This window comes from Scardinius erythrophthalmus (assembly GCF_964197995.2).
Source record: "Scardinius erythrophthalmus genome assembly, chromosome: 11".
NCBI lineage: Eukaryota > Metazoa > Chordata > Actinopteri > Cypriniformes > Leuciscidae > Scardinius > Scardinius erythrophthalmus.
In genome coordinates this window covers 24,252,366-24,280,032 of record NC_138231.1, presented here as the reverse complement: position 1 = coordinate 24,280,032, position 27,667 = coordinate 24,252,366, and the positions used below count along the sequence as shown (strand labels likewise).

General features: G+C 39.2%; 1 protein-coding gene across 1 annotated transcript in view; it reads left to right on the top strand.

The window, feature by feature from the left end:
• The window catches only part of bcl11bb (BCL11 transcription factor B b), a 42,441-nt gene extending 17,409 nt beyond the window's left edge, over window positions 1-25,032 (top strand). The window contains exon 3 of the mRNA XM_081379381.1: window positions 20,564-25,032. Within this exon, the coding sequence (XP_081235507.1) occupies window positions 20,564-22,524 (1,961 nt within the window). The 3' untranslated portion in view covers window positions 22,525-25,032. The remainder of the gene's footprint in view (window positions 1-20,563) is intronic.
• The last annotated feature ends 2,635 nt before the right edge of the window (window positions 25,033-27,667 follow it).

The following is a 27,667-nucleotide window of genomic DNA, read 5'->3' as shown; positions in this document are numbered from 1 at the left end:
TTCATTGCCCTAATTGAATTTCTGTGAATGGAATTTTATCAATTGTGGCAACAGGCTGTTAACATTGGCTCAATCAGAAATAGTATGTTGAGCCATTGAAAAAATCTAGTTTACCAAACCTAATCTAGTGTTGTTGGTCCAATTTTTTTCTCACTTTGCCAAAAGAAAAAAAGAATGTATGAAAAACATAAATACATTAAGCAAAATACAGAACCCAAGACAACAAGGGTTCTTACATTTTATCACATCACTTTAATAACAAATCAATTCCAACACAGGATATTTGGTGAAAATATCTTATTAATATCGTAAAACCACTGAATACATTTAAGGAGTCTTCTGCATAACAGGATGTGTTGATGTGGCGAAGAGAACTTTTAAAAGTGGCACTGCATGGGTTAAAAATCTGCAAATAAATATAAAAACTAACATTAATGACAAAATTCCCTTCCGCCACATCTGGCAAGTGACAGAACTGAAGTTACTTAATGATATAATGAGGATGAGACTTGTCAGTCGATGTAGATTTTGCTTTATCGTTTATTTCATGGTATGTAAATATCCAGCTTTTCAGTTACTGATACAAGCGATAAAAATAAAATGAATGGATGAATAAGAAAATCATGAGCTTGACGTGTTTGTTTTTAAAAGGCAATAAGCCAGTCTAATGCAAATTACATCTCAGAAGTTGATCAGACCGTATTTTAGACATAGATATGATATGAGGAAAAATAAAATAAAATAAAATAAAATAAAAAATAAAACTACTGGCTACCATCAGATAATTATGTGGTAACAAGGCAAACACGATCATGAAACCAATGAATGTATGAATCCTTAATAATTTTAAGTGAAGACCTTCAGCTATGATTAGTACAATGCATCTTTTTGCATGGCGATCATTATTTGGAAGTCATTTATTGAGCCAATATGTAAGTGTCAGTTTCCACAATTTTTTGAAATTACATTTTTTTACAGTGCTATAAATGTCCTATTTACTATGTCAAAGTAGAATAAAGTATTAAATCATCAAAGCAATTAAACACTTCATCTTTTTGCTGATCTACAAGTCATCAAATTTCAAATCTGATCTCAGATCTCTCTATTGTGTTTGATGGACAGTACCAGTTTCAGTCTCTCTGACCAGCAAAATGCAAAGCCATGATGCCTGGCACTTAACAAAAACCATACCCATGATCCCTTGCAACACCCATGCTATGCTATGCTATGCCAGCATTTCTGTTGCAGGGTGCCTGTGGTTAGAGCCTCTGGGATTTCAGGCCTGCTTATATTTTGGGATCCGTCCAAATGAGACCACCCCTTCGCAGTCTGACTGGTGCTGTCTGCCGGCAGGGGTCAACCTGGTCCATGTTGGACGCATTATAGAGCAGGACAGCGCTGCATGTGCGCTCCACGCTGAGCCCTGGAAAGAGTTAAAGTCTCCCACATGAAGGCATCAAACGCTCCACATACCACTTTATTGTAGTCATATGGCAGCAGATTTGATATTTTTCCTTCCACAGCAGGGAATAAAACTCGCCACTAATTTGGACTGTGAGCGTCGCCACTAAATTTCAACATGTGCCGATGGTGTTGACCAGATGTGTAATGCTTTTTTCCCCCTCTTCCTCTCTGTCTCACTATCGCTCTTTCGTCAAATTATCCATGATTGGATTCAAGTGAAATATTTAAGAAGAAATTGCAAGGATGGTGAGACGACATGACAGTGGTTCATAAACGTTGGATGTAATTTGCACTGCTACCAATGGAACACTGCAGCTCTATGTCAAAACCTACACTTATAAGCTGGTTTGCTAGTCTTTGCTGGTTTAAAGGATTAGTTCACTTCAGAATGAAAATGTCCTGATAATTTACTCACCCCCACGTCATCCAATATGTTCATGTTTTTCTTTCTTCAGTTGAAAAGAAATGAAGGTTTTTGAGGAAAACATTCTAGGATTTTTCTCCATATAGTGGACTTCACCGGGAATCAACGGGTTGAAGGTCCAAATTACAGTTTCAGTGCAGCATCAAATGACTCTACACGATCCCAGCTGAGGAATAAGGGTCTTATCTAGAGAAACCATCGGTCATTTTATTAAAAAATTAAACATTTATATACTTTTCAACCACAAATGCTTGTCTTGCACGTCCACGACTTCAAGCATTACGTAATCACGTTGAAAGGAGCGCTTGACCTGGGCAGAAGCACAGACCTAGTGTTTACAAAGTGAACATGCAACGACTAAATCAAACGGCATTTAAATTTTTTTTTAAAATAAAAATAGGTAAAACAACAATGTCGGACGATTTTGAAGTTGGAGGAGAAAATGAGATTTAGTTTTTCTCCCTACCCTACATTTTCCGCCAACTCAGGTTACCGCCTGACCTTTCCAACGTGATTACGTAATGCGTGAAGTCGTGGACGTGCAAAATGAGCATTTGTGGTTAAAAAGTATATGAATGTTTATTTTTTTAGAAAATTACAGATGGTTTGGCTAGATAAGACCCTTATTCCTCGGCTGGGATCGTGTAGAGCCGTTGAAGCTGCACTGTAATTTGGACCTTCAACCCGTTGATAACCATTGAAATCCACTATATGTAGAAAAATCCTGGAATGTTTTCCTCAAAAGTGAGTAAATTATCAGGACATTTTTATTCTGAAGTGAACTAATCCTTTAAGCTGCTCTCAAGGGTGGCATGATATATTGTAATTAAATCAATATTGTGATATGATTTATGGTTAGAGACTGGTAACCCGAAGGTTGCGGGTTCGATTCTCAATACCGGCAGGTGCCCTTGAACGAGGCACCGAACCTCCAATCGTTCCCTGGGCGCCGCAGCAAAATGGCTGCCCACTGCTCTGGGTGTGTGTATACTACTCACTACTCCTGTGTGTGCACTAACTTGGATGGGTTAAATGCAGAGAAAAAAATTCCGAGTATGGGTTACCATTCTAGGCCTTCACATGTCACTTTCACTTTCACTTTTTCACTTTACATGCGTGCAGCTCATGATACAGTGTTTCTGCATCTCGGTTTACAGTAAATGAACCACGAGATGCTGAAATAACGTATAATAAGCTAAATGTGTGTATATGAACACAGTGAAACCCAGCTTCACTTCACTCTGAAACCCACAGAACTTATCATAGGGAAAACAACAAAAGCACGATGGTTGAATATTTGAAATTTAAGAAATTAAGACATAAATTGTTGTACTGTAATTTTCACTACATAATTTACACAATATATATATTGTTTAAAGTCCCCCTGTGGTTAAAATCAAGCTTTTAATGTTGTTTATATGTCTATGTGGTGTTTTTAATATGCTTTAAGACAAACCATGTATAAGATGGTTTGTCAACCAAGTCAACACCATTGCTGAGTATTTTCTTCTTAAAACTGCAGTGAACCATAGACAGTCTCAAAAACACGGTTTGAAATCGCTGGTGTTTCTGATGTCACAAACTACCTTGTAACCAATCCAGATCTCTGAGCTGGTGTGAGTGAGTGGAGGGCTAATTTGCATATTCATAGAACCGCGTGTACTAAATCAGGCAAGGGTGTAGAGTTACATTCAAGCTATTTTCAGGCATGAATGTCATTTTGGTTTTAAGGGATAAAATGACTGACTACAGGGGGACTTTAATATTTTAATTAATAATATTCACAATAAAATAATTATAATTATCAAAATAAATGTATTATATTATAAAATAAATAATATCATTTTATAGTCATATTGATTGGATCAAAACAGCGGGAATGTGACCTATATGCAAAACTTAAGATTTTTTTTTATTTTTATTTTTTTTACACATTATGGTAATATTTTTTCAGTATTTTGCAGCTTTTATTGATCTCTCATCCTGTCATTATCTGGTCTTCCAGGCTGAACAGCTAGTAAGTCCCCAAAACCCCTCCAAAACCAGACTCATCTTAGGCTGGTCTAAACTGTTACTGTCATATCAATTCATTTAAGTAAAACAGACAAGTCTTAATGCATTTGATTTATCTTTCCCTTTTATTCACTTGACATTAGGATGTCTCTATACCAGTAAGACATTACAATAGTCTTGGCACTGCAGGGTGAGAAAGCGTTTGCGTGGAGAGTTATTTGCCAAAGTCTGACTACAGTGTCACAGTCAGGCAGCCAAGCCACACACACACACACACACACACACACACACACACACACACACGCTGCTGCCCAGAGGAGAAGACTCTTCTGGCGGACTCTCTCAAACCTGCAACATGTGCAATCTATCTACTTTAATGTCCTCTTCCACGTGGCACAGTTTATTGACAACAAACATTTTACGTGTTTAGTTTAGAAAATCTCAGAGTCTGTGAACATTTGAAAGGATGTTAATAAAAACAGTGTCATTATCAAGACGAGATCTTGTTGACTGCACTGAATTAAAATGCATTAAACAGCAGTTTTTTACCATTGCTGTGGTTTAGTTTCAGAGTTTGGTGGCAAATTTCTGTCATTGTGTGTGGAGTCCTGCTGGGTGGCACCGTAAAAGTATGGCTTTTAAAGGAGATTTTACTTTTTTCTCTCAGTCCGTCTGTATTTTCACAGTATATTAATGCCGGTTCTACAATAATGTGGGAATTCCCTGGGAATGAGCAATGTTGTTTGTTTGCACATACTGTCTGTGTTTTTTCAGCATACTCCACCCATAAATGAAAATTCTCTGATCATTTACTCACCCTCATGCCATCCCGGATTACTTTCTTTCTTCAGATGATTTTTAGAAAAATAATCCATGTGAGTCCGTTTAAAGCAAGTGTTCGCGACCTTCAAAGTTGACGCTTCAAAAACCACACAAAGCAAACATTACGGTAATCCACACAACCCCAGTTGATGAATAAATGTCTTCTCAAGTGAAACGATAGGTGTGTGTGAGAAATATTTTTTTTTTTAAATTAACGGTTACACTTTATTCCAAAGGTCCACTTTAGACATTCTACTGACTTTAAGTAACTTTGCAGCTACATGTCAATTTATTATACTAACACGAACCCTAATGTCTAACCATAACAGTCTACGACAGTCTAACAATACTCTAATGAGTTATTTGACATGTAGTTGCAAAGTTACTTATAGCAGAGTGTCTAAAGTGTAACCTTTTAAACTTATATTCCAGACAACTGTCATATGTACGTTTGTTTGATGTAAACGTCAGGATGTTGTGAAACAATTTTCAGTAGAAATATGGAAGGCGCTATTACGAAACTTCCAAAAGAGTACTGAATCTCCTAATCAAAACACTGGCCAAAAAAAAAAAAAAAGAAGCAGAAACAAGCATAAAAAAGCATTGCTTATGAACTTTGTAATCTTTAAAGACGAAAAAAAAACTTCTTCTTTTTTTACACACATCTCTCTTTTGATGTGTGGATTTCCGTCGTGTTCCCTTTGCGTGGTTTTGAAGCATCACAGAGAGGGAATTTTGTTTTTTAATCTCAATTTGTGAGAGATTGAGGGTGAGTAAATGAGGGTGAGTAAATGAAGAGAGGTTTTTTTATTTCTGGGTGGACTATCCCTTGCATACATTAAAGGAATAATTCAAATCAAGTAATGCAGTTTGCATGTTGCAATTCTTGCAGGTCGCTTTGCAGCAGACTACTGCATTCTGGCATACTTTACTGGGAATATACAGTTGAATGAATGTCTTTTGAATGAGATCACAGCAAGTTTTTTTTTTTTTTTTTTTTATTAGCTGTCATTTTGGTCTGTTCCCATCTCAGAAATCAGCACAAAGTACTTGAACGAGAGTCTACTCCAAAATAAGGGGAAGGGGCTGCTCTGTCATGTTGATAGTGGTTGATGACATTACAGTCCGAGATTTTGTAGGATGAGAGCCGCCATGATAATTCAGCTTTAAACCCTCCCTGGCATCCCACTGAATGAATAAACCCTGGATCTTATCAGTTTTTATTCATGCCAGTAAGGCTTGTTCTTGCATGTAGTGTGCGGCAGATGTGGCCCTCCCGGTATGTTTGCTGAAGGCATTGGCTAGATGAAAGACTGTTCTTAACCATAAGCTATGCGGGGAGATGTGCCAAAAAGCTGAAAACGCATCATTGTGAAAACAGCCCTGGGAGAAGCTGATCTCCCCCAGCAGAGGATGAAGAAGGCTGAGGGCGAGATGACACACCACGGAGAAATCGGCACTCTCTCTCTTTTAACTTTTGTTCTCGTGAATATGACTGGCATGAAGCGGTTAACCGTCGATGTTGTCAATCAGATTATAACTGTAGATACAAAACTTCTCTTCGAAATTTGCATATTTCTAAAAGCAGTACATGGATGGAAAGTGTATGTAGTAAGATCAATTGTACAGGTTAATATTTATGATGCACAGTAGGAAAGATGTAAAAGAACAAAGGTCTACTGTCTGACTAAAAAAAAAAATTCCTAAATAATAGAGGAGCGACTTCTGGGATGCTGGTTAGTCCTAGAAAAAGCTCAGAGAGTTATAACAATGGATTTTAATAGTGAGTTGGGTATTAGGCACGTTTGTGTGTGTGGTCTAAAACAGAAATGGATAAACATGCGGTAATAAGTATAAATAACAATTATAATGCACTTTATGGACATTTGCTTTGAGATAAACATAGAAAGTATTTTATTTTCAACATGAGAACCTTTTTAATGTATATGCATGTTAAATGCAAAAAAAAAAAATATATATAGATTAGAATTAGAATGGAATACTCCATTCTGAAAATATAGTGCAAATCTAAACTTATAAAGATAAAAGAGTCCACAATAGCCAATATAAACAACATCTAATATTGATAGATTTATTTGTGTGTGTGTGTGTGTGTGTGTGTGTGTGCGCGCGCGCGCGCGTGTGTGTGTGTGTGTGTGTGTGGTCTGAAAAAAAAAGTGTATAAACGTGGTATTTAAGTATAAATATCAATTATAATGCACGTAACATTTGTAGTGAGGTAAATAGAAAGTATTTCATTTTCAAAGTAAAAATTAGAACTCATTGTGTATACATTACATATTATAAATGTATTTACATGTTAAATGCAAAAAAAGGGTCACACTTTAGTTTAGGGTCCAATTCTCACTATTAACTAACTATTAACTACGACTTTTGCCTCAATAAACTCCTAATTATTGCTTATTAATCGTTGTTAAGTTTATGTGTTGGGTTGGATTAAGGAATGTAGAATATGGTCATGCAGAATAAGACATTAATATCTGCTTTATAAGTGCTAATAAACAGACAATATCCTAGACATTAGCAGTGAGTAGACACCATTCTAACAGAAAACTCTTAATGTCTCCGACCCGCTCATTCGCACAATTTTCATGCATGCTACTGTAACTAGCTAGTTGATAGTGAGATTTGGACCCTAAACTAAAGTGTTACCAAAAAATGTATAATAAAATTAGATAAAGACAAAACGGCACGACATCTTTAATAGCAATTATTCTTTTCAAGAAATAGTGCTTCTAAATGGGTTAATATTGGGATAATCTGGTGCTGCTGTCCCTTAAGATGATTATTGTATGCTTAATGATTATTATACTGGTATTAATGCATGGTTATGTAAAGTAGTATTCTGAAAATACTGTAAATCTTATTCTAAAACATCATCAAGGCACAATTTTTTTTGATGATTTGAGACTTATTTGAATATTACACACAATTTAGCATGTATACTGTATTATGCAGCCAAAGCTTTAGTCTTGAACTACATGCTTTTGATTTGGCATCTGAGTTTGTGGTCACCTGTATCTGTGCAAGGGATTCTGGGTACTCACTGATTCTTACACCAGTCGTAGCGCTGCAGCGTTGGTCCTGCCGAGCGCAACAGAAGTGGAATCCATTCACATGACTGGCATGTGTTGCAGATCCCGGCACATGAGGTATCGAAGGAGCTGTTTTACAGGGCCCTGATTGTTTGGGAAGGCGCGCTGAGGGCCTGGGGATTTTTTACAGTGAGCTTTAAATGGGTATAGAAGCCTGGGCCCAGCTGGGGACCATTATAGTAGACGTAATCCAAAAAAATACCAGGGCAATTATTTCACATACGGGATAGCTCTCCGCTCTTTTCTGCTTCCCTTGCTCACACACATGAAAAATCCAAAATTTTATGTTGGTCCAGGCTGGTTTATGCTGGTGATAGTACTGGTCCTGCAACCTGCAACCAGCATCCCATGCTAGTCCCAGCATGAAAAACATATAATTACTTAAGGTATATCTTAAAATTACTTAGGATATAAAGTCTTTAAAAAAAGAAAAGAAAAATGAATTCAAGTCAAGTCACCTTCATTTATATAGCGCTTTTAACAATATGGACTGTTTCAAAGCAGCTTTACAGTGAGAATAGGAAATTACAGTAACAGAGATTGTTTTGGCTTTACAGCAGCTCTAGAATAAAGTTATTGTCCAGCTAAAGTTAGTTTTGATTGATTCACTTCCATTGCAAAGATCATTAGTTATTAACTTAGAGGCCGCTAACACGACACCATTCTAACAGCAAACCCTTAACGCGCTCCGGCCCGCTTATCCGCACAACAACAGTGCCTGGCGGCTCGAGAACGCCAACCTTAAAATAGATTCTAAGGTTCAAGCCTTGAAGAAAATATACATATTCAGTACATAATTTCTGTCATAATTTACTCACCCTCAAGTTGTTCCAAACTTGTATGAGTTTTTTTGTTTTTTTTTTCTGCTGCACACAAAAGAAGATATTTTGAAGAATATGGTTAACCAAACAGTTTGAAACATAATTTTCATTTTTGGGTGAACTATCCCTTTAATTTAAAAGGAAAACAATTTTGTTTAGCAATTTTTTTATTTTATTTTTTTTTAAGCGTGAAGTCACTTAATAATCATACATTTTTCAGAAATCAAGACTTATATTATGTGATTTTGATTTTCATGTAATTGTATCATCAAGAATGTTTAGATATTTGTACTTGAAAATACGATAAAACTTTTTTTTTCTAAGTGTAGTCAGATTTAACGTATAATAAAAACGTTTGTGTCCAGAACTGAGTGGCCACGAGCAAAATGTCAGAATTCAAACTGTGCACTTCTGGGAAGTCCTGCGACAGCCAAACAGAGATGAATGAGTATGCTAACGGATTTTTTTTTTTTATCGATCTTTACTTTCAAAAAACTTGTCAAATGGAAAGGATTAAAAGCATCTAAAAGGCAAAACTATTTCAAAGTAACAACTTAACTAACGCAAGGCTATTTTCATTCTGTCTCATGTCAAACATACAGAGATTAGCTATTAGCGCAAACCGCTAGATATACGGCTGGGAGATTTTGATTGTGATCCAGGTTACGATTGCGATGACATGGAGCAATGTTTGCTTTGAACTGGTCCCTCGCTGTCCCCCTATTTGCTTTTTTCTCTCCACCCCGCTAGCTTTTCCGCGTCTCCCTTCAGCCGCAAGCACCAGTGTCATCCATCAAGTTCCTGCAGCTCTTCTTGAACGGCCTTTTCACGCCAGCCAGATCTTAACACAGTGACGCACACTCCAAGCTATGATTCAGACTAGTTGCAATGCCACAAAACGCTGTGCTAATGCACTTCTCTCTGTTCTCACCGAGCCAAGAGTCATAGCTCTTACTGACAGTTAAGTCTTTCCAGTTGTTTTTCACTGTCCTTTCCCGTCTGCGCCGTAGGACGTCTTCGCTCTGGCAGTATCAGATGATGACAGGGCACTCTAGGGTGGCATGTGTTTTCATTTAGATGGTTACGCTACCCTTGGCTGGCCTGTTTCTTCATGAGACTGGCAGTAAGCGTGCAGGAGGAAGAAGAAGGCTGATGGGGGTGTGTCATTATGGATAGGATAGGTATGAGGCTCATGGTGCACTGCAAAAAAAAGTATTTTGTCTTGTTTTAAGATCTTAAAAGCAAGATAAATTTACTTTTACACTATATATATACATGTACAAATTCATAAGATAACTCATCCACACCACCAGGTGTCAGTATAAGTCCCAGAGGAATGTCATTTTAGCCTGTGCAAAACAAAACAAAAAAAGTACAAGTGGATCCTTAAAGCCGAACTCGGCAACTCTAGCGAACTCTAGTCACTTCTTCGCTGATTTTCCCTTTTGTTGTCGCATGTTTTCCCCACGAGCTCCCCCTACAGCTGTGGGGGGCGTATATTTCACAACACAGTCGTAAAAAACTCACTTGCGGCGGCCTCCTCCCCTTCTCTACCGCTGCTCATGTGCGTTTGTTTTGATCGGAGCAAGCCAACTGTATCGCGTGGAGCCATGTCTACCGAGGTGGGTAATCTGGTAATACATCATACATGCGTGTGTGTTTATGTCGAATTGCCGTAAAGCAATCTGTGTTTCGCGCTCGTTCTCGTTCTCGCTTTCGCTTCTCACGAAACTTCCAATTTCTATCTTGCCGGGACGGTAGTGAACAAGTTGCAAGGTTGGTTTTCCGCCTGGGAACGCTGGGGGGAGCGGGGAAAGTCACCAATATCACCAGAACAGGTTGTTTAACCATCCAAATGATTTCTAGACAGTTTTATTAAGTTAAAAAAGCTACCAAGTTCTCCTTTAACATAGACAGTAAAAGAAATGGACACAGCGACCCCATTGGATTCAACGGACACAAAGTGAAGTTAATTAGAAACTCTTACTTCCTGGGGGTCGAGCGTACTGCGCAGACTCAAACTGAGCTTGACGACGTAGATGTGACGTGAGCAACCCGTCTGTCTTCTAGTAGCTGTGCCAAGAGACATCTGAATCATTCCCTTCCGAAACTTGCAGAGACGGAGAGCGTGAGTAGGAGATGTCCATGATCTAGGAGCAGGAGAAACTTTTGCTATGTATTCTGATTAATTATTTTGTCACTTTGCCTCCACGTCCCTGCGATTGCCCGCGAGCTTCTCCTCCTGTCCATACGGTAATTCTCTACTGTGCGACAGAGAGTCGCGTGGTTATGACGCAATCGTTAGCCTAATTTTACAAAAATTGCTTCTACGGGGCCATAACGGAAGCTACAAGGTAATGAAGCCTTTTATACATTTTCGTGTTTCTTTAGAAATAAATAATGGACAAATTGAGTCTTTAAACGCCTCAGATGTGAAGATATTCGCTGTCAAAGTGACGCCAAAATGAATGGCGTCGGGGGTACCTTGAAAATAATAGAAAACCCTGCCCCCCTGATCCTTAACCCTCCTCGGGTCTTTATCGATCCGGGATGTCATTCACTACCCTGTTAAGTCTGTTTTCTAATATTTTTTTTGTGAAAACTGTATAGGGTTGCTAGCGACCTGAGGTATGTAATAGTGTATGTTTTTTTCCCTGCACAAAAATAATTGAATCTCTGATGACTTAATAAGTGCAATTCACCTTTATTCCTCAATGATGACTCATAGTTCATCAATGACAATGTTCACTCATAGTTACCTCAGGCAGAAAACAAAAGAATAGGAAGTATCATCAGCAAAAGTTTAAATGGTTCGGTGATTTACTGCAGATCAGTACTGAATGCAATCGCATATTAGTGTCACTGTTACTTAATGCTGGATCCGATGAAGATGCTGTCCGTCATCAAAATATTGACTTTGATATGATAGCTTTGAGATTATGTTTGAGATGGTGAATACAAGCCAGATACTGAATGTACTAGGAAATGAGCTCTGACGAGGACAGTGATGATGGTATAAAACATCTGTTTTATATTATTAAAATATCAAGAGAGTTTAGAGATTAGTTAGAGATAGATCTGGGTCGATAAAGACCCGAATATGTAATAATGATTGGCGAAACATTCATGCATTAAAGAGGTAATACACCTAAATAATAAAAATGTATCTTGTTTTATTGATGTTTGTACATTTGTACCATAAAACAAGGCAAAAAATACTGATCAGATTTTTTTTCTTCTTTACAGTGCAGGCCATGAGAATTGGCCTTAATCCAAACTGCTGAATGGATATTGTGTGTAAATGGGTTTGGCTGGATTTATTATGGTGGTCAAGGTTTTCTTTTTCTTTTCTTTTGTCTTTTTTTGGTTTGTGATGGCTGAGAAAATATAAGTTTATTTGTTTTCATAGGTGTTGGTGTGACTGTGGGTATGAAGGTGTTTTTGCATGTATATGCATCAATATGCTTGTGTGTTGTGTGCTGTGTGCTGTGAGACCACAGTTTGTGATGTCCCTCCTCTGTGCTCCTGCAGATGGAGACAGATTGGAACGGTTACTGCAACAGGCCTGCTTTCACTTAGACAGGAGACATAAGTGTGTGTATGGATGTGTGTGTGCCTGCCATAACCACTATGCCTGCCACTATCCTCTGTGGCTTCTCTACACACAGTTTTTCCACTGTAGAATGGGAGTCTTTTCATATACAGTTGTCCGTCCTTATAATGGCCAGGAATTACAGACAACTTGATAACGGTGAAATTGATAACGGTAATCACTAGTTCAGTATTGCCAGAGGCTTTCACACTAAGCACCGGGCTTGTGGTTAGCAAGCTTGGTTCCTTGTTGGGCCAACAAACATTTGCACCTACCCATCCATCCATCCATCCATCCATCCATCCATCCATCCATCCATCCATCCCTCCATCCATCCATCCGTCCATCTGTCCATATATCCATCCATCCATCCATCCATCCATCCATCCATCCCTCCATCCATTCATCCGTCCATCTGTCCATATATCCATCCAAACTATATATATATATATATTTACATATATATATATATATATATATATATATATATATATATATATATATATATATATATATATAAATTACTTTTTATTTCACAAGCAAATTTACCTTTATTTAAGCATTTAGATATTGTTAGTGGAAAACAAGAAAAAATATTGATTAATATCTCTGTTTGTTAACACCAAAGTTTTAAGACACACGCACACACACATACACACTCACACAAGACACATAGACACAGACACACAATTTGCTGCAGGCTGTGGAATTCAGCATGAAAATATCAGACTCCCCTCAAGAAACTGGTATAGTGGTTTTAGCCCCAGCATGTGGTCTGGCTTTCCACTCATCATCTTCCTGCCAAAATTATTCATTTCTTTGTCATAATCATTCATCAAACACAATATCATGGTCTGTTAAGGCTCACAGCTCAATCAATGTACAGTCTATCAAGTCTATCTATCATGAGGACTGAGAGAAATCCAGACAGACAAAGAGAAACAGTAAGAAAAGGATAGACAGTGACCCATCTATAAAATTCAAGTTCAAGTATGTCATTAAGTGTTCAAATTTTTAAATCTCAATGTGCAGAGTCAGTTATAAGTAGAGGTAGGGAGGAGTGTTCAGAAAACCTGTCGGTAAACAGTCATTATTTTTGCAGTTCCATTTGGTACCACTAAAGGCTTAGAAATAGCAGGGTACATTTACATGACAACGATATGCTTAAAACTGAGAAGTTTTTCCTTTGAGTTTTCCACGTACAGACGACACCATTGTCAAAACGATCCCCATTCACACGGATCAGCGCAAACGGTTAAAAACGCTGTATTCTGCTGCCAGTCCATTAGATGGCGATGAAACACTATAGACTGAACACGTAATATGTATGTGCATGACATCATCGTCTTCAGAAATTTGTGTTTTTGCTGTTTACACGGAGACCGTTTTTCAAAAACTTGCACTTTGAAACCCGTTTTCAAAACTTTGCGTTTTCAGGCTAAAAAAAAAGCTGTTGTCGCGTAAACGAACGGCCAAAACGCATAAAAAGTTTAAACAGTCGCGTACACAGCCCCTAAATCAGGGGTGTCCAGTCCTGCTCCTGGAGGGCCACTGTCCTGCAGAGTTCAGCTCCAACCCCAATTAAACACACCTGAACCAGCTAATTAAGATTTTACTAGGCATATTAGAAACCTTTAGGCAGGTGTGTTGAGGCAAGTTGGAGCTAAACTCTGCAGGACAATGCCCCCGCAGGATGAGTTTGGACACACCTGATTTAAATTGACTTCAAAGAATCAGTAATACTTTAAAGGTTTTTTTTTTTTTTTATAACATACTCCACAGTACTCTTCCCATAGCAGCACATAGATATTGTTTATCTCTCTCAGACACAAACACTTGCATCCAAATCACATCACCAGTCCCTAGAGTGTGTTGGTGGCACCGACAGCAGAGTTGCACTACACAGAATGCTGCACCTCTGTGTTTCTCATTAGCATAGTGGTCTGGCCCCCTGATTAGCCACGATCATCACAAACAAGACATCAGTGATGCGAGGTGAGGCCCCACAAGCCCCTGGGAGCCCAAGATCATAGGCATGCTAATGAGGGCCCGTGTTACTGCGGTGTGAGGTGTCAGCCAGGCTTGTGACAGGTGCACAGAGGGGACGTTTGGGATGGGAGGGGAGGGTCCGGAGGGGAGTGAAGGCGTGTCGTAGTCCCCATGGCATCACCTCGTCCTTTGTTCTTTATGCAAATCCACCGCTGTGGCTTTCGACAGCTAGGAATGTAGCGGGTTCAAGGGGCAGAGCTGTGAGATTGCCAGGACCGAGTTGTACACACACATGCACATATGTTGTTGCATTGCAATTTTAGAATTGTGATATCATCATACTGGTTATATGCATTTACATGCGCACGTATGTACTTGCATTGTGATTTAATCAAGAGTCATTCATGCAAGCTCTTGTCGTTGTACACACAGAGAAGAATTTGCGTTGTCACACGAGTTTCACACAATTGTACACGCTCATTTGTCTCTACGTTGTGAATCATCAAAATATGAAATCGCATGCATTCGTACGTGCACTTGTCTCTGCGAAATGATTACAGAATACGTTGAATTCACACATGCACGTCTTGCAATGTGACCAACAAAACAGTTTCACGCGTTCGCACTTGCTCATATGTCCCTGTGTTGTGACATACCAAACAAGCTGCACATTATGCCACACACATATGTCCTTATTACGGCAACATCAAACGAGTTTCACACATTCGCACATCATCCCATGACTATTCCATTAGTCCAGCTTCAGTAAGTGATTGGTTCACGGTCGGGTAATGCTGGAGACAGCAGTAGCTAACGCTAATGTTGTTTCCCTCATGAAACAGCAGTGCTCTCAAGTCTGCCAGATTTGTCCGCAGATAATTAAAAAACACCCTCCAGCCCCTCCTCCTCACTTCTCTGTCACTGCATTCATGCTCTTAAAAGGAAATTAATTGCCACAAAATGTTGAAATCAACATATCTAAACCCAGGTTGGAGGTCCCTGAGGATGGACTAATTGGCCGTGAGGTTTTGTAATACTAAACCCAAGAGGGTGGATAAGTTTAGTGTAAAACCCCCTCTGCGCACACACACACACACACGTTTGTCATTAATCACATATCCTATACACACACACACACACACACACATACACAAAGACATGCACCTAGACATCCCAGCACTGTTTAACACAACAAGAACGCTACTGCAGAGCATGCACGCCAACAGCCAGCTCTGTAATATAACAGCCACAACTCAATTTAGCTGTTTAACCTGTAATCCCGTCAATATTTATTGAAGTGCAAGAGGGAAGAAAATTAGGCTATTAGGCTCTTGCAATTGAGTACATTGAGAGGAGAAAAGACACTCTGTTAACTGGCAGTTGACCTCTGCGGCCCGCAGCGAACGGTTTCATGGACGCGGACCGCGGTAATTACTGCAAATTGAATCACAGAGCGAACAGCGATGATTCTATAATGAGCACTTTTATTGGCTGGAGCGCTTTGCTGTGACATGGCCCTCCCAGGCCTCTGTAGTGTGGCACACACACACACACACACACAGTAGGACCCAATGGACCATGATCAGATGGAGATTTGTGTTCCTGAGGTGCCTGATGGGTAATTTCACACCATCATGCCACACAAGCTGCTGTCACAAGACATGGATCTCTGATGGGTCATTAGCATATCCTAACTTGTTCACTATGGGTTTCTCTCTCTCTCTCTCTCGTTCTGGCTTGTTTGGAAAGTTGATGAAATTTGTCTTTGGTCGTCATTAAGTCTGCCTGTCTGTTAGCTGACACGGTCCCTTAGTAACATATGGTGTTTTTTTGTATGATGTGATAGGATGCAAATTGCAATAGCTCAAGCACACAATGTCGGGGTAAGAGCGCGAGCACACACACACAAATGCATATATTAGTGCATGCACGAATGCTCTATTACACCCTTTTTGTCCATCCCATGTTATGTTTAGTCCTGTACAGCCATATTTTATATTAGAGGAATATGGGATGTTAATGAGGCTTTTTTTGGAACTAGCGTTTGAGCAGAATATGTCCATTGTTGATTTTATCCAGGCTTGGGCTCCTGTCCAGGGCCTCAATATGAAAATGAACAGCCTGTGTGTATTTTAGTTTCTCTCTCTCTGTTACTCTCTTAGCATCCAAAATCCCTCTTGCCAGGTGTCCATTTAAAGGCCAGCCAAACCAAACACAGGCTGTGGACATGTCATACACAACCATTTACACGTCCAGTGTCTTCCTCTTTACTGCATCAGTCTGGTGTTTTTCGGACAATCCAAAAGTCATATCTGCAAGGAAGCACTCTCAACGAAATATGATGATCTTAACAAATCCTCAATATCACACCTTAACCATACATACTTATGGTTCTGTGGGGACATATAGAACTCTTTTTTTTTTTTTTTTTTACAGCAACTAGTAGCAAGTGCAAGTATGGATGATAAAATATTTTAAATTTGAATCAGTTAGCATATCAAAGTCACTGGCTCCTTTGCTAACCGTTTTGGATCAGAATGATTTTTTTTGTAACCTGTATTATATATTATTTTACACAATTCTCAACATATTTACTCTATTTGGAAGAAAACAAAAGTAGAGTTTTTTCGCATTTCATGGAAAGAGAGCATGACTGCGTACAGAGTGGCCTTAAAAACTGCTAGATCTGCTTATTTTTCAACCCTATTAGAAGAAAAACAAAACCCTAGTTATTTATTTAAAACAGTGGCTAAATTAACGAAAAATAAAGCTTCAACCTCAGACTTTACCAAGCAGCACAGCAGTAATAACTTTATGAAATTCTTTACTTACAAGATTGATAATATCAGGGAGAAAATTGTAACTATGCAACCGTCTACTACAGTATCTCATTGGGGAGCGCATTGTAGTCTCCTTGAGTAAAAAATGTATTCATTCATTGCTATAGGAAAGGAAGAATTTTCTAAATTTGTTAAATCATCTATTCTAAATCAACAGCATGTAGGCCTATGTTAGGAGATGCTTCCAGAGGTCATAGATCCTCTTCTTAATATCATTAGTTCATCTTTGTCATTAGGATATGTACCAAAAACTTTTTAACTGGCTATGATTAAACCGCTTGTTAAAAAACACAACTTGATCCTACAGAATTAGTCAATTACAGGCCGATCTCGAATCTAACTTTTCTGTCAAAGATACTAGAAAAGGCAGTACCCCCACAACTATGTCATTTTTTTAGAAAGAAATGGTATCTGCGAGGATTTCCAGTCAGGATTTAGACCGTACAATAGTACTGAGACAGCTATCATTAGAGTCACAAATGATTTGCTCTTATCATCCGATCGTGGTTGTATCTCTCTATTAGTGTTACCCGATCTTAGTGCTGCATTTGATACTATTGACCACAACATTCTTTTAAATAGACAAAAAAATTATGTTGGCATTAGTGGAAATGCATTAGCATGGTTTAAATCATACTTTAAATATACTGTATATATATATATATATATATATATATATATATATATATATATATATATATATATATAATTTATATTTATTTTAATCAATATTTTATAAATTATAAATAAATTAGAAAACAAATCCTTAAAATAAACATGTTTATACTTTAGATGGCAACTTCTTGAATCTGCAATCCTATTACAGTATTTTTCACAAATAAAGTAATTGTTTAAAAATATATGAATAAAAAGGAAGTAAACACTGTAATAGGGCACTCAGTAATCGGGTAATTTTGTGCGCACTGGTAATCATATTTTTTCAAATAAAGACAAGGTAACGCTAATTTTACATACAACACAGTGAAACGATATGAATATGACACAGTGGGCAACTGGATATAGCACATATTAACTGGATATAATCATTTTAAAATTAAGGATTTAAAGTTTTTCGTTCGCATCTCTTGTGAAGCTGATCTTTTGTTCGCATGCACTCACTTCGCACGGACCGACCCTCACTCGCAGTAACACGTTTATGCAGGCTACAAATGCACACTTCACAAGATATTACAGCTGGATTTGATTAAATCTGCAAGGTTTGTGAAATTAAATGTTTATTAGATATTCAGAGATTTGTTTAAATTATGTAGATGCTTATTTGCTGAATGTTGACGGTAAATGATAAAGTATTTTAGCATGATTGTTTGCCTTTTCTGTTACAAATAATATAAAAGCAACGCTTTACTTTTTCCCATACCATTTACTTTCTTTGTTTACCAGTTCTGTCTAACAAAGTATTAAATATGACTGACAGAGATCGTAAACTAATGAAGACGGAGAATGTGAGTGAGCGCTGCCGTTCTCTTCTCAGGTGCTGGTGTTCTCAGCGCCGCCCGTCAAAATAAAAGTCCGGAGCGGCGTCAAAATAAATGTCCCGCTTCCAACACATCGGCCAATCAGAAAAACTAATCGTCCGAAGCCGATATTTAAAAAATGACAAATATCGGCCGATATATCGGCCGTGGCGATATCTAGTGGGCGATATCGACCACTAGTATGGAGTACCACAAGGCTCAGTACTAGGACCGTTGCTGTTCACTCTGTACATGCTAGCCTTGGGGGAGATATCATTAGGAAACATGGCATTAGCTTTCACTGTTTTGCTGATGATACTCAGCTCTATAATTCTTCACGCCCTGACGAAACTTATCAATTCACAAAATTAACAGAATGCATTGCTGATATAAAAAGCTGGATGACTAGTAATTTCCTACTTCTTAACTCTGAAAAAAACAGAGATTCTAATTATTGGACAAAAAACATCCTCACATAATAACCTATAATAGGCTACTGTCTAACACTTGATGGCTGCTCTGTCAAACCTTCGTCGTCAGTTAGGAACCTGGATGTGCTCTTTGATACCAATCTTTCATTTGAAAGTCACATTTCTAGTATCTTAAAAAACGGCATTCTTCCATCCTAAAAAGATCCTTTTCCTATTTAGCACCAAATTTTAAGGTTTGCGTTCTCGAGCCACCAGGCACTGTTGTTGTGCGAGCGTGTTAAGGGTTTTCTGTTAGAACGGTGCCCTAAGTTAATAACTAATGATCTTTGCAACGGAAGTGAATCAATCAAAACTAACTTTAGCTGGACAATAACTTTATTTTAGAGCTGCTGTAAAGCCAAAACAATCTCTGTTACTTTACTTTCCTATTATCTCTGTAAAGCTGCTTTGAAAAACTCCAAATTGTTAAAAGCGCTATATAAATGAAGGTGGCTATTTACTCCATTATTTTTACTCCATTAAATGGTGTAAAATTATATTGCCCCCACCAAAAAAAAAAAATATATATATATATCCCCAAAATATAATATTTTTTTCATAACCACTGGCCTTTTTAAACATGCACAAATAATACATCGTCTGTATCAATGCATGAGTTCAGATTACACTTCTGTCTGTACTAACATGCAATGTGATTTGCTTTATATTATGAAAAAACAAAAACTGACATGAATGTCTTCGCATGGTTAATATTCTTTTTTTTTTCAGAGTGAAAGCATGCACATGAGATCATTGGCATGTATTTGCAAAGTACATTTTACTGAAAATATCATATCACAAAAATATAAGTGTATGGGGGACTGTCAGTAGCTGCCTGTCAGTAGCTGATGTGCCTGACTTTGTCAATGTATGGACCTATCAACGCGATTCCCTTTCATTCTCTTTCTTCCTTAATCCTCTCTTTCTCTTTCTTTTGCCACAGAATTATCTCCATATGGAAATAGTGAAAGGTGGGGGTGTCAGGGTTTTGAATGGGGAGTTCTATATTAACGTCTGGCTGACATTAGCATTAGCACAATGCGTTGTGGCCTGTGGGCGAGACCTGCCATCTGCATTAGGCTCCAGCCCTCTGGGAGCTTCCCTGCTCTCACTAACCCCCTAGTGTGACTCAGATTCTGGGTGAGTCACATACAGGCAGATCCTCTTTGACACAGCTTTAGAGAGCAGCCGGCCCTGCCTCACAGTAGATAACCCGCTAGGCTATCAGAGAGCTCTTGTCTCCCCTCTTAGGGTGATGTAATTTTCATTCAATCTTATAAAATGGCTGTCGCCGCAGCGCAATGAAATATCTTTCACATGTTGCCTGTTTAATTTTTAAACAGAAATGATCCATGAACCTCACCATAGAGGACTCTTTGCTTTGATTACATTTAAAGCCATCACCGAGAACAAACAGATGCGCAAATGACATGAAAGCTATTAAAGTGTGCTATCTCAACCTCCCCTCGCAACAGATCAGAGAGTTAATAGCTAATATGTATATATTAATTACATCCACTTGTTTTGTGTCTTCCAGGAAGAGATGAGCCCTCCAGTTACATCTGCACCACTTGTAAGCAACCCTTTTCCAGTGCATGGTTTCTGCTGCAGCATGCGCAGAACATCCATGGGATACGTATCTACCTGGACACCCACCCTACTAGCTGCTCGCTTACCCCTCGCATGGCCCTTCCTCCTCCACTGGGGGCTGATGCCTTGCCTCGTTCCCCTCTAGCCAGTTTTCTGGGTGATGGCAGCAACCCTTTCCAACTGTTTCGTATGGGTGCCCCACTGCTAAGAGAGCCTCCACCACCCGGATACATTGAAACCCGCTTGCCATCTACCTCGCCCTTTGTAAGCCCTCCGCCACCCCGTCATCCTCTGGAGCGCCTTGGCCCAGAGGAGATGGGTCTACTGTCCCAGCATCCAAGTGCTTTTGAGCGAGTGATGCGGCTGAACCACCAATCAATGGGCATTGAACCATTCATGGGCTTCTCTCAGCGTCTTCGTGAATTGGCGGGCAACAACAACAACGGTGGTCCGACTCCTCCTCTTTCTCCTAACCGTGTACCCCCTATGCATCGGCTTCTCAGCCCCACTCTCTTCCAGCCTGGCTCCAAACCTCTACCTTTTCTAACCACACCCTCACAGCCACCATCAGTTCCGTCCAGAGGCCATTCCTCATCACCACTAAATCAGGTCGGCAAAGCCAAGTCCTGTGAGTTCTGTGGTAAGACTTTCAAGTTCCAAAGCAACTTGATTGTGCACAGACGTAGCCACACTGGCGAAAGACCCTACAAGTGCCATCTCTGTGACCATGCATGTTCGCAGGCCAGCAAGCTAAAGCGCCACATGAAGACGCACATGCACAAGTCAGGCTCCATGGGGAGTTCACCTGAGCAGGGAGGGCAAGACTCAGCTGGAGAGGGGCTTAAAAACAGTGAGGACAATGGCACAAGGGAGGGATTGGATAATGAGGAGGAAGAAGAAGAAGAGGAGGAAGAGGAGGAGGAGGAAGAAGAGGAAGAGCAGCAAAATGGGAGCAGGCCTGCATCCAACCTGAGCATGGACTCGGAGTTGAGCAGAAACAGAGAGAATGGCCCAAGACCCTCCCCAGAGGAGAAGCCTCTGGCCACTGACAGAGTGACAGAAAGCCAATACAACAACCTCGACAATCACTTGAGACTGCCACCGGGCAGCAGGCCATGCCAGGAGATGGACACAGTTTCGGCAGCCAGGGATATCGACAGAGACAGGCGGCCCATGGTGAATGGCAGAGCCTGCGGCGCGGAGGATTCCATCTCAGCGATGTTTCACCGGAAGCCAGTGCCTATTTCCAGCTCCAGCCTCTCTGGGTCTTCTGCCAAGAGGATCAAGGTGGAGAAGGATATGGAGCTGCCGCAGGTGCCCGTCATATCCCCGGAAAATGTGTATTCTCAGCTGCTTGCCGGTTATGCTGCATCTCGCCACTTCATAAGGGAGCCATTCCTGAGCTTTACCGACTCCAGACAGTCGCCTTTCGGCACTTCTTCCGAGCACTCTTCATCTGAGACAGGCAGCCTGCGCTTCTCCACCCCTCCAGGGGAAATTCTGGAGGGTGGTGGGATGTCAGGGCGAAGTGGTTGCAGTACACCTCATCTCCATCTGCGGGGTCCTGGGCCAGGGAGACCACCCAGCTCCAAGGAGAGTCGACGGAGTGACACCTGTGAGTACTGTGGGAAGGTGTTCAAGAACTGCAGCAATCTGACCGTACATCGGCGCAGCCACACAGGTGAGAGGCCTTACAAGTGTGACCTGTGCAGCTACGCTTGTGCCCAGAGCAGCAAGCTTACCCGGCACATGAAGACCCACGGGCAGTTTGGCAAAGAGGTGTTTCGCTGCGATATTTGCCACATGCCCTTCAGTGTGTACAGCACCCTGGAAAAACACATGAAGAAGTGGCATGGAGAGCATTTGCTGACCAACGAGGTCAAACTTGAGGAGTCGGACAGAGCTTGAGACCACTTTTCAACGCACTGCATTATGGGTTTAGCTGGATAGCCTTTTTCTTGTCTATATATTTTTTGGAGTGATTTTTTTTTTTTTTGTGAAAACAAACTGCCACCTGAGAAACAAGAACACAGGGAAATGTTAGTCTGCGGTTCTAAAAACCCTTTCTGCATTTCCCAGCAACTAACAGAGGAGTAGTCCACTAGGAATTCATGGAGCCTTTCTACTGTGCAATAATTTCTGTATTTATTGGATTATTTGTAATGACACATGGCATGTGCAGGTACATTATCGATGGGTTTCTAATGCATTCAATTCCTGAAATTATATTTCTACACACCCCATCTTATGATATGACAAATACTGAGATTTTATGTGTTCTAAACTAGTTTCCTCAAAGGAAACAAATGGGTAATTTCTAAAGAAGAGGTCGACTTCTAAAAATCTGAGAAAGTTTTCATGTTATTGTTGCTGTCAATGGCCCCACTCATCATGGGTTATATTCAGTAGATAGACGTAAAGCACTGAATGTCACTTTGACAATAAAAATATTCAACAATTTTAAGGGTAAAAAAAAAAAAACCCAGGGATGTTTTAAGGCAGCTGATGCAGTTTGACTGCATCTGAATGATTTTCTATTGACGACATTTTAAATGAAAGGAAATTAAATTAAATGAAAGTTCATCAACCATGACATTTATGTGCAAATGACAACAAAAATGACAATATTTCCTCTACATTATTATGATCCCTGTATATAAACAGTGTTGAGGCCGCCAGTGTTGCATTCCTGACATTTTTTTTTTCATATACCAGATTTTACTTTTAAAGATCAAAATGTTTACATTCGCTCAAATTCACATCCATTGCCATTTCTTCCACCTTCATCTATCTCTTAATTGCGTTTCAGTGATGTCCAAACCTTGTACAAGGTCAAATCCTTTCATATGTTAATGGTATTATAAAATGTTTATTGTGCAGTCTTGACTAATTCAGACTGGATTCACTTGTTTCAAGGGAAGTCATAAGTTTCATAAGCTCAAATTGTTGCATTTACTATTCAATTATCAAAGGAATGTGTTCATTCACAAATGAATCAATTCTGAAATCAAAAATGATTTAGCAGCTATTTGGACACAAATATAAAGCACAGGTGCTCACCTGAAGTATTCCTTTGAGTAAACGCACACAGGCCATTCATTTGTAGCAGCGTTCTATGCACCATCCTGTGCGTTGTTAAAACTGCAATCACTGAATTGTGTTGGGATTCTCTGGAAGCCCTGGGTGACTGCCTGTCCTCTAAAGGATCCTGGGATTAAATTATTTCCTCATTATGACCTCTGTTCCTACACACTGAATCGCCTCCACCTGTCTCTTTTCATCACAAGCTCAAATTTACACGACAGCCATCCCTCGCCTCCACTCGGCATACACCACAGTTCTGTATCTGCATATTCACTATTCACAACATCCTGCCGTTTATGTTCATGACTTTTTACAGTTTACATATTATTTGTGACTTGATTTGAATATAAGCTAAGGCTGCACATGTTTCCCGCTCGAAATTAGTCAGCGGGGCACATCATAAAGAAATGAACAACACAAGGATGAGTAATTTTTTAAATATGGATGCATAGTTTATCACCTACTCTTCAGATACTTTGCAAACTGTCAAACCTCTCTTTGCGTAAATGACAGGAAGTGGCCATAACTTGAAAGAAAATCAGGAGGAAATGTGTAGTCAAGAAAGCATGTTGAATTTAAGTGCTACCAATGGCTTTCGAGACAGACATAACCAGACAACACGGACGTGCCTCAAATTAATATTCAGCCTTTATCTTCTGATGTAGTTCAGACTGGGGGGGGGGGGGGGGTCCATGAACAAACTATCACTAACCAGTATCATTTGAATTAATTAAGAGGAATCAAATCATATAAACTTGTAGAGGATGATTGTCTGTTTATTTGGGAAATGTAAAGTGTGCTTCATTTTTGAGATAAAATCTTAAAGCACAGATTTGTTTTTAGAGAGAAATTACTAAGCCATTTCTTTACTGATTTATTTAGATGGACTAGAAAATTATTGACAGTGGAGGTAAAAAAAATCAATTGGATTTAAAAAAAAAATAACTATGACACTGTCTTTAACTTATGTTTACAGTGTTGAAGTAAGAATACTGAGCTCTTCTGTATATGTGTTTTAAATGAGACAAATGTTTTGTCCTCTGTTTTTCTACAATATTGAATATCATAGCAGGGTTTTCTCCTTTTTCCCTTAGTTTTTTTTCCTTCCCCCCTTTTTTGGTGCAGGTATTTCCGTAAATTTCTATGGATATATGCGCGTGTATGTTTTGTTCATTGTTAAATACTCAATGTATTTGTAATTTCAGTGGCATTTTATGAAATGATGCAAAAAATCTTTATATTTTGCAGTCCATTATGAAATTGTGAGTCTATTCAAATGTTTTGTCACTATATCTGTTCATAATTTTGGTAAATCCATCCACAGGAGGATGTAAAAAAATAAAATAAAAATGAAAACAAACAAGAAAATCATCTTTTGCTAATTATTATTTTTCAATGTAATTAGGCGGGAGAATATTTTGTCTGTGTTATGTGATTGTGCAAAGAATAAAAGTTATAATCACTTTAGTACCATATCATACCATTAATTAATTTTTGTTTTTTAATTCTCATTTTAATTTTTCTGGTCTCTGATTTAATGGCTAAATTAAATGTTGGTAATCAAATAGCATGTCTAATTAAATCATGAAACTTATTTATTTAAACATTTTTTTTTCTGTTCTGATTTAATACAAAAGTAGTAATCAAAATGACAACATCAAACAATTTATTAATATTTTAAAATGTAATACAAATTTTAAAAAATATATTTTGGGGCAAAAAAGGTTTACTGTTCAAATTAAAACAAAGAAGAAAAATTGTGATAATTTCTTAAATTTTTAATTACTATTATTATTAATATTAAATTACTTTGAGAGGTACATTTTACTCTACAATAGTAATACTGTATATGTCCGTCACAATCCCTTCAAGTTAAACTGAACTTGTATTTGTTTTCGTTGTGAAGACCTTTGAGTTTCTGTGTATGACGATTGTTTTTTCTTATGTGAAATGGTGAAATGCTGGTGAAGTGACTCTCATGTCCTCATATAGTGGATCGGCAGACGCTGAAAACACCACAAACTTCACGTGTGCTTGTGTATGTGCAGTAAACGAAACCGTGCCATTCATTCACACAGAGACACACAGAACATGCAGAATATTCACAGACACTAGTTCATATCACGATTTGACTAAGTGTACAGTCCTAATTTCATTTTTTATGACTGAATTCCATGATTCCTTCCCCTTTTTCCAGATTGCGAAATCATAGGGCCCAACATTAGTCCGAGGAATCAGCAAACACATTTTTATCAAGTCTAAATGCAGCTCTTTGTTCGATTATAATCCACTTAAACTGGCAAATTAATCCCAACAGGGCTGATTTGCAATTGACCTTTGACCCAAGCACTTCACTAATATGTAAACCCTCCATCTTCACTGCACCTGCCCTTCCTCCTCTTTAGTCTGAGTGCAGAGCGCACGAAATCTCGTCTGACCTCTCTTGACCTCTCTCATCTTGCCTCATCCCATCTTGTCTTTTGTGAGGCAGGTGGGTCTTTTGTAGCTTCAACAATGTTTCATGTCGGGGAGGGGAAGCACTTAAAAACTCTTCATAGAACATTTACACATGGCTAGTCACAGCATAGACATTTCCTTCTGAATGAGCCACTCATGTGGAGACCCATAAGCTAAAAACAGTCTGACCTAGAGATATTGTAAACAAACAATCGTTTCACAGTTCATTCATCCCACGTTGTCTTGTTTAGGCAACATGAAGTGAATGTCCCTTCAAAGAGGAAAGGATGAATATGGTTACAATGGAGCCGGACATCTGGGAGACATCTTCTGCCCACAAACATTCCGGTCCCAGAACATCCCTGACGGCTTAAGAAGTCAAGATTCCCAGAGCCTCATTCATGGCACCAGTTTCCCCTCAAGGTCCCACTTTTTTCACACTCTAATTATGACCGGCCACACCAATGAGCTGCCAAGTAGCTCTTACCACGTCCCCACATGAGCTGGTGTCGAAGCTCAGATATAGTGTGCCATTTAAGGTCTCTTTTAGTCTCTCATAATGGCAGGTCCCACTGGGCCTGTCCTCTCTCTGCCATGAGAAGAGACATATCTCTCTATGGTGGTAAAGTAGCCCCTTATTTTGTCAGGCCAAAACGACTAGGATCCAAATGGGTCACACACAGAGAGAGTGGCAGGCAAATGAGGGGTCTGAACGATGCGCGGTCGCAACAAACGGGTTGTCAGCAGAGGTTGTGGCTCATGCCTTGACCATGCATCGCTACCGCAGAGTCCTAGGTTTTTATCGGATGACAGGGAGTCTTCCCAGCAGTCCCCTGTTCTATATATCAGTTACTAATCTATGTTCCCCTGACCACTGCCCAATCAAACTGTGTCCTGTGAGCAGGACGAGCCCATGAGGCAGACAAGACGGCAACCAGGGAAAATCTGCTCCAGCTGGCTTACCGTGGGAATGAGAGGGTATGGAGAGGATTTCTTTGTAAAACAGAGATGCAGGGATGTTTGGTTATGCTGTGGCTATTCAGCAGCGGTGAGTTCTGAAGATCTGTCTGAAGCAGAGATATGACCTATAGGAACAAAGACTTTGCAGAGTTGAAGACCATATATACAAACTTCCTGTCCTAGTTTAAGATGTCTCCCGTTCCATTGAGTTACTGTTGAATGATGATGAAAACTAAATTTATATCTTTCTTGTTATTTATATGACTTAGGCTTCACAAAAGCAAATGTATGCAGAATTGCCTGTCGCAGAGTTCTACATATTCCCATTCCCTTGTGTGTCCATGCATTAAATATTTTGGCTTTTATGCATAATGCTTGGAAGCTACCAATAAAAATGTATACTGTTAGAACATCCATGGAGCTTTTTCAATGCACAAAAGGTTCTTTGTAGTGGAAAAGGCTCAATCCATGCTCACTGGAAATATAGGACTCTGCCTAAATTTCTGAAAAACTGAAAAAAAATAACTATGCATACATTTAAGTATGTAGT